The sequence below is a fragment of the Limulus polyphemus genome, unplaced genomic scaffold (genome assembly GCF_000517525.1).
Source record: "Limulus polyphemus unplaced genomic scaffold, Limulus_polyphemus-2.1.2 Scaffold74, whole genome shotgun sequence".
Classification (NCBI taxonomy): Eukaryota; Metazoa; Arthropoda; class Merostomata; order Xiphosura; family Limulidae; genus Limulus; species Limulus polyphemus.
Window position 1 is genome coordinate 559,847 of NW_013665684.1, and position 12,467 is coordinate 572,313.

General features: G+C 30.2%; 1 protein-coding gene across 3 annotated transcripts in view; it reads left to right on the plus strand.

Moving 5' to 3' along the window:
* The first annotated feature begins 2,012 nt into the window (after positions 1–2,012).
* The window catches only part of LOC106466530 (synaptic functional regulator FMR1-like), a 48,645-nt gene continuing 38,190 nt past the window's right edge, over positions 2,013–12,467 (plus strand). For 2 of the 3 annotated variants that reach the window (XM_013926832.2, XM_022395024.1), the window contains exons 1-5: positions 2,023–2,071; positions 2,183–2,347; positions 4,367–4,419; positions 7,154–7,256; positions 11,236–11,390. In XM_013926832.2, the coding sequence (XP_013782286.1) occupies positions 2,297–2,347; positions 4,367–4,419; positions 7,154–7,256; positions 11,236–11,390 (362 nt within the window). In that variant the 5' untranslated portion in view covers positions 2,023–2,071; positions 2,183–2,296. Of the gene's footprint in view, positions 2,083–2,182; positions 2,348–4,366; positions 4,420–7,153; positions 7,257–11,235; positions 11,391–12,467 lie in introns of all 3 variants that reach the window. The other variant, XM_013926824.2, reaches the window with a different exon arrangement.

A 12,467-nucleotide genomic window follows, 5' to 3' on the forward strand; every position in this document is an offset into this window, starting at 1 on the left:
CTGCAGTCAGAAGTATTATTGAGCACGTTCGTTGCTATAGCGTTTGTTTAGCGCGATTGTTGAAGTTGAGTGTATCGGTAAAGTTATATTCGAAAAGAATAAACCAGTTTTTATTAAGAAAAAACTTGTGTCGCTTAAGTTTCGTCGGAACGAAGTTACGGAAAATTAATTAACAACCGGAGACGTAACAATATACATAACTGTACTCTAAGGTGCAATTTATCTGAGACTTTAGATGTTGTGTGATATGTAGGCATATCGTATGTTTTATACCTATTTTAGTTACATAGAGATATTTTTAAAATGTTTGGGTTATGTAGTTTCTGAGCTGTAATGGCGGAAATACCTGGTTTAGAAAATCGTTAAGATTATCTTTTTCTAGTTGCTTCTAGGAGCTCTAAGACAAACAATTGAAGGACGCTGATTTATTGTGGGCACCTTTGCTGTCCAACAAGGTCAAGTTCGACTATCATTAGTAGAGGAGAGTAGCACAGATACACATAGCCTTTTGTACCTTTACGAGTAGTTACAAGTGTGAGTAAGTGTGTTATATCATTTTTATTAACTTCCATTGCCTGGTGCTGTGACAGTGCTGAAGTTAGTGGTTCCCAGAGCTCTGGGCAAGAAATATATATATACTCTGGACTTTGCACAACAGAAAGAGTGTAGGGCACTAATGTGTAACCCACTCTTGTGTTAACATTCGAACGTGGATCTTCTGGACGTGAGTGAATCGGGATGTTCAGAGTTGGTGTGTTGCTATAGAGTGTGTGCAATAATCTGTTGTTATTTGTGAGTTTACCTGTCTGATACTAGTCACGAAATCGTTTTATCTGAACATACTACAGTTCTTGTATTTTACAGCTGCCTTTAATAAACAAAGTTTAGTTGGAAATTTATAATATTTTTTCTTTTTCTGGAAATCAGCAATAGGCTAGTTTATTGACGTGTACAGATGGGTGGTTGGTTGGGTTCAAGCTTCTGGCTTCCTCTTCTTATGCCTCCAACTTGCTCTTTTCCTCAGTAATGAAAAATTGTTCACAACTATTAAAAAACGTCTGATGCTTGAAACTGCCCTTTTTGTCAACAAGTCTCTGCCCTTTTAATATCATCTGGACTGGTTAATAAATAAGCAATAAAATTATTAGCGAGCTTATTGTGGTTTTCTATCACACTTTATATTCTAAAATATTTAAACTTTCTGTTTTACTGGGATATTTCATATTCATTTTGTTTAAAAGTTTATCAAAAAATATTTTCAATATTTTCATATCATATTAACTATTAAAGAACGATATACACTGCAGGATATTGACACATTAAGATGCAGTTTTAGCTTTCTATGCCGAAAGTTCAAATTTGTTGGCTTTTACTATGAAATTTAAAGGTGCTAAGATATGTTATTTATGGCTTTGAATGGTTAAGTCATTCCTTTTTATTGATATTTTCCTTATCAGGTGCCATACGACTATCAGTCATTAATGTGCCAGACCGTTAATCCGAAGGTTTACGGTTCACATCCCGTTGGCACAAAACGCACTCTGCACTTTGAGGGTGTGGATTCGTTTTAAAATTGGCGATCAAATCCCACCAATTGACTAGAGTAGTCAAAAAGTTGGCGGAAGGTGCTGTTGAATATTTGTTTTCTCTCTGGTCTATCATTTCAAAATTAGAGACCGACAGCGCAGATAGTTTTTCGCAGCTTTGTAAGAGCATCTCTATTAATCAAACTTTTCTTAAAAATTATATTATTTATTTTCATACATTCTGTAATGAACCATTAAAGTCGTAAACTTTTTATTCTTTTATTATGTATAATCTTTTATCAAAATTTAAACTAATTTATTTAATGTCTTCTGGAGTGAAACCATGATAAATTACGGAAGGAAAATAGAGGAAAGTATTTGCAGGAAAATTTAACTTTTACTGCGTTTACCAAAACAAAAATATACTATTAACAACGCAAGTCCCATTGCCGTTTTTACTCTCTGCAACGCAGTATATAACGATAATTTTTCTCTCCTTTCACAGCCTTTATGACGTCAGATGTATGAGAGAACACCTCTATCAGGTTTGTTGAAGGTAACGTTACATGTTAGTGTCTATTAGATTTATTTTTGGTAGATAATATTTATTGGTATAGAGTATTAATGGTTGAACTGATCTATTTTCAAAACAACAGTTCCTTAAAGCTGTAAATAAGAAAAAAAACACGACACCGGGCGACATGGATTGCGTTTGGTGATCAACCCAATACCTTACTATAATTACCCATGATTCATGTTACACATGCAAGATGGCGGACTTAGCGGTGGAAGTGTGTGGAGAAAATGGTGCTTATTACAAGGTAAACCTCATTTGTCATATTTGACGCTAAGACAAGTTTTTACAACAGTAACATATTTCAGTTTTAGAGTCAGAACTTTTAATAACTAACAGTGAATTTTTACTTAAACCTACTTTAGAAGTACTGTTAGTACTTGTAAGTTGTATACTTTCTATTTTAATTTTATTTTTAGTATTTAATAATTTTATAATAACACCTACATAACTTCATAAGTCATAAAATCATAAAATAAGTCACAAAAAAATTTGATTTATTCATTACTCCTTCACCGTACATACCTTACATTCTAATACTAATAGTAATATTTATTTACAGAAACACATTAATTTTAAATAGATGCATTAGTAAATTAACAAACAAAAGATTTGTAAGCATTATTATTATTAATAAAACATCATGTTTTTACACTGTACTGTGGCCCTTCACTGGCTTCAGCTCCTTCTTCTAAGTTCTAATGTTTCCTACAATAAGTACAAATACAATAAATATTATTGTACTTACAAATCGTTTTGTTGATTTAAAACAATACAAGAATATTAATGCTGCAAATTGAAACTTCATGTAGGCCTAACGTGAGGCCTATTTTACCGTCATTATTATTTTAGTATTTATGTAGCATAACACTGTCCTGTACTCACTGTATGCTGTACTGTAGCATTCTTGTTTTGATTTATAAAGGTAAATCTGTTGTCTGCGGACATATACTGTATACAATAGATCTATATCTTTGTGCTATTGTTAAGTTTCTAACCAACAATTAAAATTTTTGATATGATATAGAGCATTTACAATATAACTTGTGTAAGTGTATTACAATTTTCTAATCAAAATCTTTGGATGATAGTAATATGAACTTTTGCATTAAAAACTCCACGAATAATTATAAAATTTATGATGGTTTATCTAAATTAGTATTTCTTTATAGTTTTGAGTAGTAACATCATTGATAACTTCATGAGATTGACTTAGTGAGTATAAAACCATGATGAATGCTTATGTTATCAATATTAGTGAAAGGCATCACAGACCTAAGTAGAACATAACTTATAAGTTGAAAGTAACTCTGCCTTCATACTATTATTATTAATAACAGTATTACTACTAGCACTAATTATCTTCATATTCCTTTTACTTATTTAAAAAAAAAGTCTTGGGGTGTCATACTCTTAAGCTTTCTAGTTAACTAAGATTGGAAGTGAAATCATCTTAATATTCTTATATGATAGTGTTTGAAAATTAATTTATTATCTGTAAGTAAATATGTTTTGATAGTTCATGTAAAATTGTAAACTTTTGAATAAGTTTATATATACCTTTTTTAATTTGCTTCATTTGTGCCAATATTTGCAAGGTTAGCTTAATGATATATAGCCACAATTTTAGATATAGAATTGGTGGTCATCAGTCATATATTGAATGATCTTATAACAATGTGAAAATCCAAGCATAGTGTTTTTCTGAACCTTTTGGATGGACAGGAAAAACTCAATATAAAGTATAAATTTTATAATGCCGTGTAAGCATTTGATTTAAAATTTTCTTCATGAAGCAATCGTATGTTTGCATATGTTTCATATACTTTGCTGGCTTTGAGGAACATAACATAAAAGACCTGAATCTGTGAAATGCAGAATTTATTGGAAGCTAAATATTTTGTTTTGCTTTCATATAATGTACTTTAATTTTTAATGTTTTTTGCCCCTTAGGTAAAATACAGCAAGTACAAACTAATACAATATATCCTGAGATATATAGAATTTAAAGATTTGGGAAAAAGCAGCAACAGCCGCTAACATCTGAAAATTAGAAAATCTTTAAAAAAACGAAGTGAGAAAAAAAATAGCATTTCAGCCAAAGGAATTTCCTTGTGAATTAATGAATAATTTCTATTTAGGCATTTGTTTTATTATTTCTTATAGTTCTTTTCTATTTGCTTTGAACCTTATTGCAGCAAAAGTCTTGAATTATTGAACTTAGTAAATTGTTGAAAATTTCAAATGTCAAATTATTGTTTTTTAGGCTTATGTGACCAACATTCATGATGATGAAGTGACAGTAGCATTTGAAAATGAGTAAGTACAGCTTTCTGCTTTTATTAACTTTTAACTTAATTGAAATTTTAATGGATTTGAAATAACCAATTATAATCCACCTGTACTTGCTAAGAATGATAAATTTCTATATATTAAACATCAGCTAGTGCTATGAATTTTCAAAATCCTTCAAAGTTAATTCCCTTTTTTCTGATGTTCAGTAAAAGGTCAAAGCCACAAAGAAGACCTTTTTTTCTTATCAATTAAGATTGTTACAGTGACTGTTGAAAACTTTCACAATCTTCAGCATAGAAAAAATAATTAAGCATTTTTTTTGTTGGTGTGATCAGAAATACACATTTCATGCATTTGAGTGCATGATGCTTGAATACATGGTGGGGAAGATATTAATTTCAATCCGTTATTAAGGAGTTAGTTTTAATCATTTGAGCACTTTGAAATGGAAATGTTTCATAAGTATGAACATAAAATGAAGTATGTGGAGGTAAAAACCACTTTGAAAAATAAGTAGAATTGGAGTTAGATTAAATAAAAATAACATCTTTTAAAATTAAAATAGTTTTTTATTTCAGGTTTATCAGACGACATGTGATTTTGCTTAGTCTCACGTTTGACAGTTAAATTTTTTTATCTTGAATCAGCTTCATTACCTTTATGTAATATGGACTTTGGTGCTTTACTGATCCTTCAGATACATGTTAAACATTTTGCAAATTTTTAATTTTTGTTCAAACTTTCAAGTATTTTAATTTCCTATTGAGTCTCAAAAAATTTATATTAAGTGATACTATTTTTTAGCTGTCGCATAACGACTCATGGAATGGCTCTGAGTTTTTCAAGTTCAAACTTTTAGGACATAGCTCCATCATTTCTTGACTCAATTTGAGATCTAATTACAGCTTTGGACTCAGGAGGTCAAACCCTTTTGATTGATGTATTTGACCACACCCAAGGTCTCATAAATTAATTTACTCTAATCCTGCCTAAAAGAATTTCAATTTGAGGGTATGCTAGTAGAGATCCTGATGAATAGTAAAATCAAATTGGCTATATGGTTGGTATTGCTGTCACACAAAAATATAGATAATAAAATGAAAGAAAATGTCTCCTAGAATAATTTACTCTTATCCTGCCTAAAATAATTTCAAGTGTCACGGCTATTGAGGATTCCCTCGTATTTTTACTTTACAAGAAAAAATGTTGAGCTAAGCTATCAAAAGAGAGTTAGTAATATAATACTGATACAATTTAACCCTTAATACAGTGTATTAGTCAATTGTGCATGTCATGACATTTTACAGTTTCATTCAAGATTTCATTAAACAACTTTATTATCAGTGTATATCAATAAACTTGACATCATTTGAATACAAGTCTAAAGAGGTTATAATTTCATTATACAGATCACTGGTTAGGCCACATCTGGAATAATGTGTTCAGTCTTGGGCTCCTAACCTTAGGAAAGACATTGAATTGTTGGAAAAGGTTTAGAGAAGGGTTACTAGAATGGTGCCTGAGATGGAGGGGTTGTCAAACGAGGAGAGGCTGAAATCTTTCAATTTGTTTTCTCTTGAAAAAAGAAGAGTTAGGGGGTATTTGATTGAGGTGTTTAAGATTGTAAAGAGAATTGATAGTGTTAATATATCATCTTTTTTTCCATATTTAACAGTGATTATAATAGGACTAGGGGACACAAATTTTGGCAAGGTAGGAGTCATCTTCAACTAAGACAGTTTCATTTTTCAAACAGGATGGTTGGCCTTTGGGATGGTGTAGAGGCAGTGGTTTTAAGAAAAAGCTTGATAAGTATGTGAATGATAAGGGCTGGCTTTAAGATTTAAAAAAAAATTGTTTAGAGGATGGAACAACAAAGATGCACCAATAAGTCCCATATTGTCCCAAAATGTTAGGTTAATCATAAACAACTTTATTATCGATAAACTTGACATCAGAGTGAAGTTTACAGTTCAAATTTTTATGTTAACTAATTTTGATTTCTTAATTTAAAAAAAAAATATCTATAGTTCTCTATCTTCTCATGTTGTCATGACATGCATGCACTCTCAGTTCTTAAATTAGTTTGTATTACTTCAGTAATATAGCTTCTACAGTGTCTAGCTAATACATACACAAGCCATGAGTAATGACAAGGTCAGGTCTAGAATTTCAGGATCTTAACTTCTCCATTTGCTGAGATATTAATATATATTTCAAAACCATGACAGAAGCCCTGTCCATCTATCCTTAACATTCAAGGCACCCTATACCACATGTTCTTATATAATGTACATTTTATAACCAATAGAAGGCTTTTTTTTTCTCTCTCTCTCTCTCAAGCTTGCAATCATCCTTTTGAATTTGGCACCAATAGTCAAAAGGAAGTAATTGATGTGTATGTAAGTGAAGCTATTGCTCATGTCACTAAAGGAATGTTTTTTACCAAATTTATAGCTTAGTTAGAAAGCCAGTTAAATGATAGTATTTTTAGTCTTATAAGTTTGTTTGTTTTTTTACTTCAAATTTGATCTGCTACGGTAGTTCAAGTTGCAGTTTTTAAGGCAAAACAAAAGTGAAATGTTCCTTTAATATTGTTGAGTTTTTGGTTATAAAACAAGCCACATTAAAGATTTTAACTACAGTTTGTTGAATTTTTATTTATTATATTGATATTAGTTTTCAGTCACGTAAAAGTTCAAATCTTTGTTTTATAGCAGTGACATTCATTGATGTTTTCCCAAATTACTTTTCACAGTTGGCAGCCTGAAAGTAAATTTCCGTTCCGAAGGGTCAGATTTCCTCCACCCCCCTTAAAAGAAGGAGAAAAATTAGAATTAACTGAAGGACAAGAAGTTGAAGTAAGAATGTATTGATTGTTATTTCTCTTTGTATTGCCAAAGTTTCATGATTCTTGATACACATTTTGGTATGTGTGATATGTTGGTTGTTTTTGCTTTTCTTTTTCATAAACATCACAGAAATATATAACTACATTATCTTTCTTTGGCAAATATGACAAATTGTACCACATAGAAGACTCTTCAGTTAAAATCATTAATTGAACAAATTTCAGTATCTGATTCATATAAAAACTTGTACCAGACTGTGTTGGACTGGTTGGAAAGAAAACTTGTCATAATAAGCTTTCGAGAGAGCAGATTAAAAATTTTTCTAATTATTTTTGGTGTAAAATTATTAGTTATAAACTATGCCATGACTTTCTGATTTGTCTCAAAAAAATTATCTTATGCAGATCTAAATGAGAAAATACTCCTTATGCTTAGCCATTGATATGCCTTACATATAGAAAGTTTTAACACTGAATAAACTTTAGGGGTGGTAAAACAAAAGTGAATGAAAAAAGTATAACATTAGTTTCCATTTGGTCCAAGGAGTCTAAATGTAGTTGTTTATTGCTATTGTAATATTTTATCCAGATTTTGTTAGTTAGAGACAGACACCAAGATACCTGTCCTTCACTGTTCTGTAACCCACGTCATTTAATTAGACCAATCATGATCTAGTATTTTTGATGAATTCCATTTAAGTGGAGTTAACTTACAAGTGTTCCAGATTTGTAAACAACTGTATAATTCATAGCCAGGGGCTGCTCTGGTCCCTATCAAAATCATATTTTGATATTTTTTTACTTTTGTTGGTGACAAAACCTAGCATTTGGCAATTCGTTTTACACAAACAGTGTGGTGCCTGTTTACTGTACAAGTAAGATCTGTTTATATACATTGTGTAAGTGTCAGTTCAACACTTAACAAAGGATATTGTATTAAAAACTAATCAAAAGAGATAAGTCATTAAATGTCATAATGTCCCTTTAAGTTTGATTATTACTACACACAGGAAGTTATGTTATCAGCCCGTGTTTGGACCTTTTATGACTCTTCCAAGTTGAGCTGAGTAATTTTTATCAAAAACAACAGAAGAAAATAAAAATAGCCTTTTAGTCAATCCAATTATTTTTTACCTTATATTCCCTGTATTCACATTCTCACAGGAAAGTGTAAATTAAACTTTTCTTCCCTGCACAGATTTCTAAATTGTGTAGTTTTTGTTTTTGTTGATCTGCTGTATGCAGCTTAGTCAGTGAAACTCCTGACATTTCATGATTATAATATAACACCTTATGCATCAGAGATTCCAAGTTCACATAAATTCTTGCAGTTGGAAACTTGGGTGTCCATGACTGATATGATAGCAAAGTAAAAGCAATGTTTTGTGACATTTGTATCCAAGCACAAGTAGTTAATACATAGACAACTGGATGTGACATTCTTAACAGTGTTACCAAATACAAATTTGGAAGAAGTACACGACTCATTCTTTTTTTTATTTTTATGCTAATAAATGTTAACTGTATGTTTAAAATTAAAATGTAGACTGTCTCAATCCAGGTGCTAACTTCTTATTTCGTTTGTAGTGGCAAACATTATTTTTTATTTTTGAAATAGGCGTGATACTTCTTAAACTTTGTCTTTTCATCATTTTCCAGTAATTTTTAGATTGACTAGTTTTAATAAAAAAAATCATATTTATCTCCAATCATCAATTAGATAGTTATATAATTTCCAACACCTTTAAATCAAATAACTTGTAGGTGCAATTTTTTTCAGTTACTGTAATAAAGATGTAATATCCATTCTGTATTTAGTCATTTTAATTTATTCATGAATGAGGTCAAATTCTTGGAAGTAGTTCAAGTGTACTTTCAAGAAAATGAAATGGAATTTAAACCAATTCAAATCAAACAAAAGATAAATAACACTTTATTAATACATTGGTTTCTAGTTAGCTCTTGGTTATTGTACATTTTTTGTTGTTGTTTTTTACTCTTAACTTTTTATAAGCCAGAGCAGTTCTTCATAGTATTAGTAAATTACTTTAGAAAATTTACACAAAACAAAAAAAAAAATTTAATGTTTTTGTTTTGAATGACCATTTACATGTTCTTGTTGATTTCAATTAAAAATCTACAGCAGATAGTGAGAGTCCCTTAAACCATTTTTGAGACCCTAATATGAACATTTTTTAGACGTAAATGTAGGTAAGTTATTTTGAATGATCCCTTACATGTCCATTCCAATTTTCATATAAATCCATAATCCAGTTCTTTGAGTCACCCAAAAACCCTTTGACCTTACAATTTGAAAATTTCAAAAAGCTGAATTTATTTTGTTTTGAATGACCTATTACATGTTAATATCAATTTTCAAGTAAATTGTTTCAGTTTTCTCATACCCCATCACTCATTTATGTGACCCCATGACTCTTTGAAATAAATTTTTTTAATTTATATTTTGTAGGGTTAAGAGTCTAAATTTAAAGTTTCAAGTTTTCTTCAAACTTGTGGGAACAGCTCAAAACTTATTAAACAAAAATGTATACAATTGAACATTACTATTATGTAGCAGTTGTATTTTGTATATTAAGAGTAGAATTCTATATCCTGCTATACACATTTTGTGTCTTGAATTTATAGGCATTGAGAGTATCTAAATCGGGTGGGTCAAAGCTCATGTTATGACCTTATAGTTATATTCAAAATTTAATGAAATTACTATATTATTAGTGTGTCACTGAACTTGGCATCAAAATGTAGTTAATAATTGAAACATTAACATTATTTATTCATCACTCTTCTGTGTCACATGATGTTTCTGCACTTGGATCTCTCTCCTTTTTAATTTTATAACTTCAGCATTAAAGTTTCTATAGTGCCTGGGCCCAGCATGGCCAGATGGTTAGGGCACTTGACTTGAAATCTGAGGGTCGCAGGTTCGAATCCCCTTCCCACCAAACATGCTTGCTCTTTCAGCTGTGGGGGTGTTATATTGTGATGGTCAATCCCACTATTTGTTAGAACAAGAGTAGCCCAAGATTGTTGGTGGGTGGTGATGACTAGCTGCCTTCCCTCTTGTCTTTCACTGCATAAAAATCATTAAAATAATGTCATTCTTTGTGTACAAAATACTTATAAACTTTAACTAAATATTATGAGTGTATTTTGTTTTAAGGAATGCTCAGTGTTACAGTATGTTTTTTGCATATATGTCATTCCCCAGTCAAAATTATACTAAAAGTATCAGCCCGTGCTGAAAGGCTTAAAAGAAAGCAGATGTGAAAAGGTTAAAAGCCGAGGCTGTTAGGAAAAAACAATTGTATGTTACATTCTGCAGTCATTCTAGAGAAGAAAATATATACTGACTTTATTTCATTTTTTTAAACTTTTTATTACACTGTATTGATGATTTTTCTACAGTTTAGTGTTAGGGTATAGAAAATAAAAGATTAGGTATAAAGTTTTATGGGAAAAAAAACCCATCAGTATTCATTTAGGATGTTCTAGAATCTAGAGGTCATGCTAATGAAATATGAAAACCATAAAATGAAAAGTATCTTTATTCTTAACATGGTAGTCACCTTTCACTCAGACACAGTATTGGCTTTATAAGTTCACAAAAAAATCTTTAGAAAAATACATTATTAAAAATTAGAGTTTTTTGTGTGTAGAATAGACTTTTAATGTTTACAGAGAGCTTGTAAAATTTTGTCAAGATACACTTATTACATTCAGAGTTAAAGTATGTATAGTTTCTCAGTTACGTGATGTTTACAAGATTGGTCAAGTTGAATCAATCTGTATGGGTACGGTTAATCATTTACATTCAACTAATTAATTATTCTCATTATTTGGCTTTAAAAAACAGTGTATAATGCTAAAAATTGAGATTTTGATACTCAAAGCACAGATAGCCCATTGTGTAGCTTGTTCTGTAGGTATTCTAAGTATTTATTTATTTATTATTATTTGTTTTTTTGTAGGTGTACTCTAGGGCAAATGAACAAGAAGCATGTGGTTGGTGGAGAGCAGTTGTGAAAATGACTAAAGGAGATTTTCATGTTGTGGAGTACCTTGGGTGGGAAACCACCTATACAGAAATTGTTCCTAGTGATAGGCTACGAAACAAAAATGCCAAGTTAGTAAAGTGATTTCTCTATGTGTTACATGTGCCTTGCTTACAAATTTAGTTTACTAATTTTTATTGAAATTGAAAAGAAATTATCCAGGAAAGACTTCTTTACAGATTATCTGGGAGAAAACACTTATTATTTATTAAATGAAAATTTGATATGACTTCTCAGTTTTTCCTGAAATAATGTTTTTTTAGTGAGTGGCTCATGCTTGTGGACAGAATTTTGTCCAGTAATGTAACAAACTGACAAGCTCTCAATTTTGGGGCTTTGGATTATTTATAAGGATCCTGGTAATGATTTAAATAATAAACTACACCTTCTTGATAATGAAGTATTTTGCAAACCACACATTAACTTTTTTTGTAAGGAGTGTAGTCATGCATATAATTTTGATTTCATAACATCTTTTTATTTTGTCAAACACACACTAATTTCGTTGTTTTATTTTTACTGTGAAATTTATGAAAAATATTTATTTTTTATTTATTTTTGAATTAGTTCTACTATTATTACTAGTTAATTTTTGAATACTGATTGTTTGTGTTATTTGCTTTTGATTTGTAATTCCACTGGAAAATAACATTCGAACAAAGTTTATAAATGGAAAACAAAACAAATTATTATATATGCATACATGCAAACAAACGCACTCAACATATATTTCAGTTAAGACTCATTGCTTTACATTTTGAATGAAATTAAAATCACTATGTTATATACTATGTAATATATCTGTAATTGTTGCTCTAAAAGTCAAGTTTCACATGTGATTCTTAGCAGTAACACAAATGAAGGCCTAATATCATCATAACTAGCCCACTTTATTAAAAAAGTTTATAAAAGAAAATCTTTTGTGTATCATAAAAACTAATGTAAATACGTTATATACATCTTACTTTATCTTATTTATGAAAGTTACCTCTGCAGTGTGTACCTCTTTAGAAATAATTTTGTTGTTGTGTGTATAAATACACACACACACACACACACACACTACACACACATATATATATATATATATATATATAATATATATATATAGTGTATTTATTTAATTTAAATTAAACTTACCCTTACCT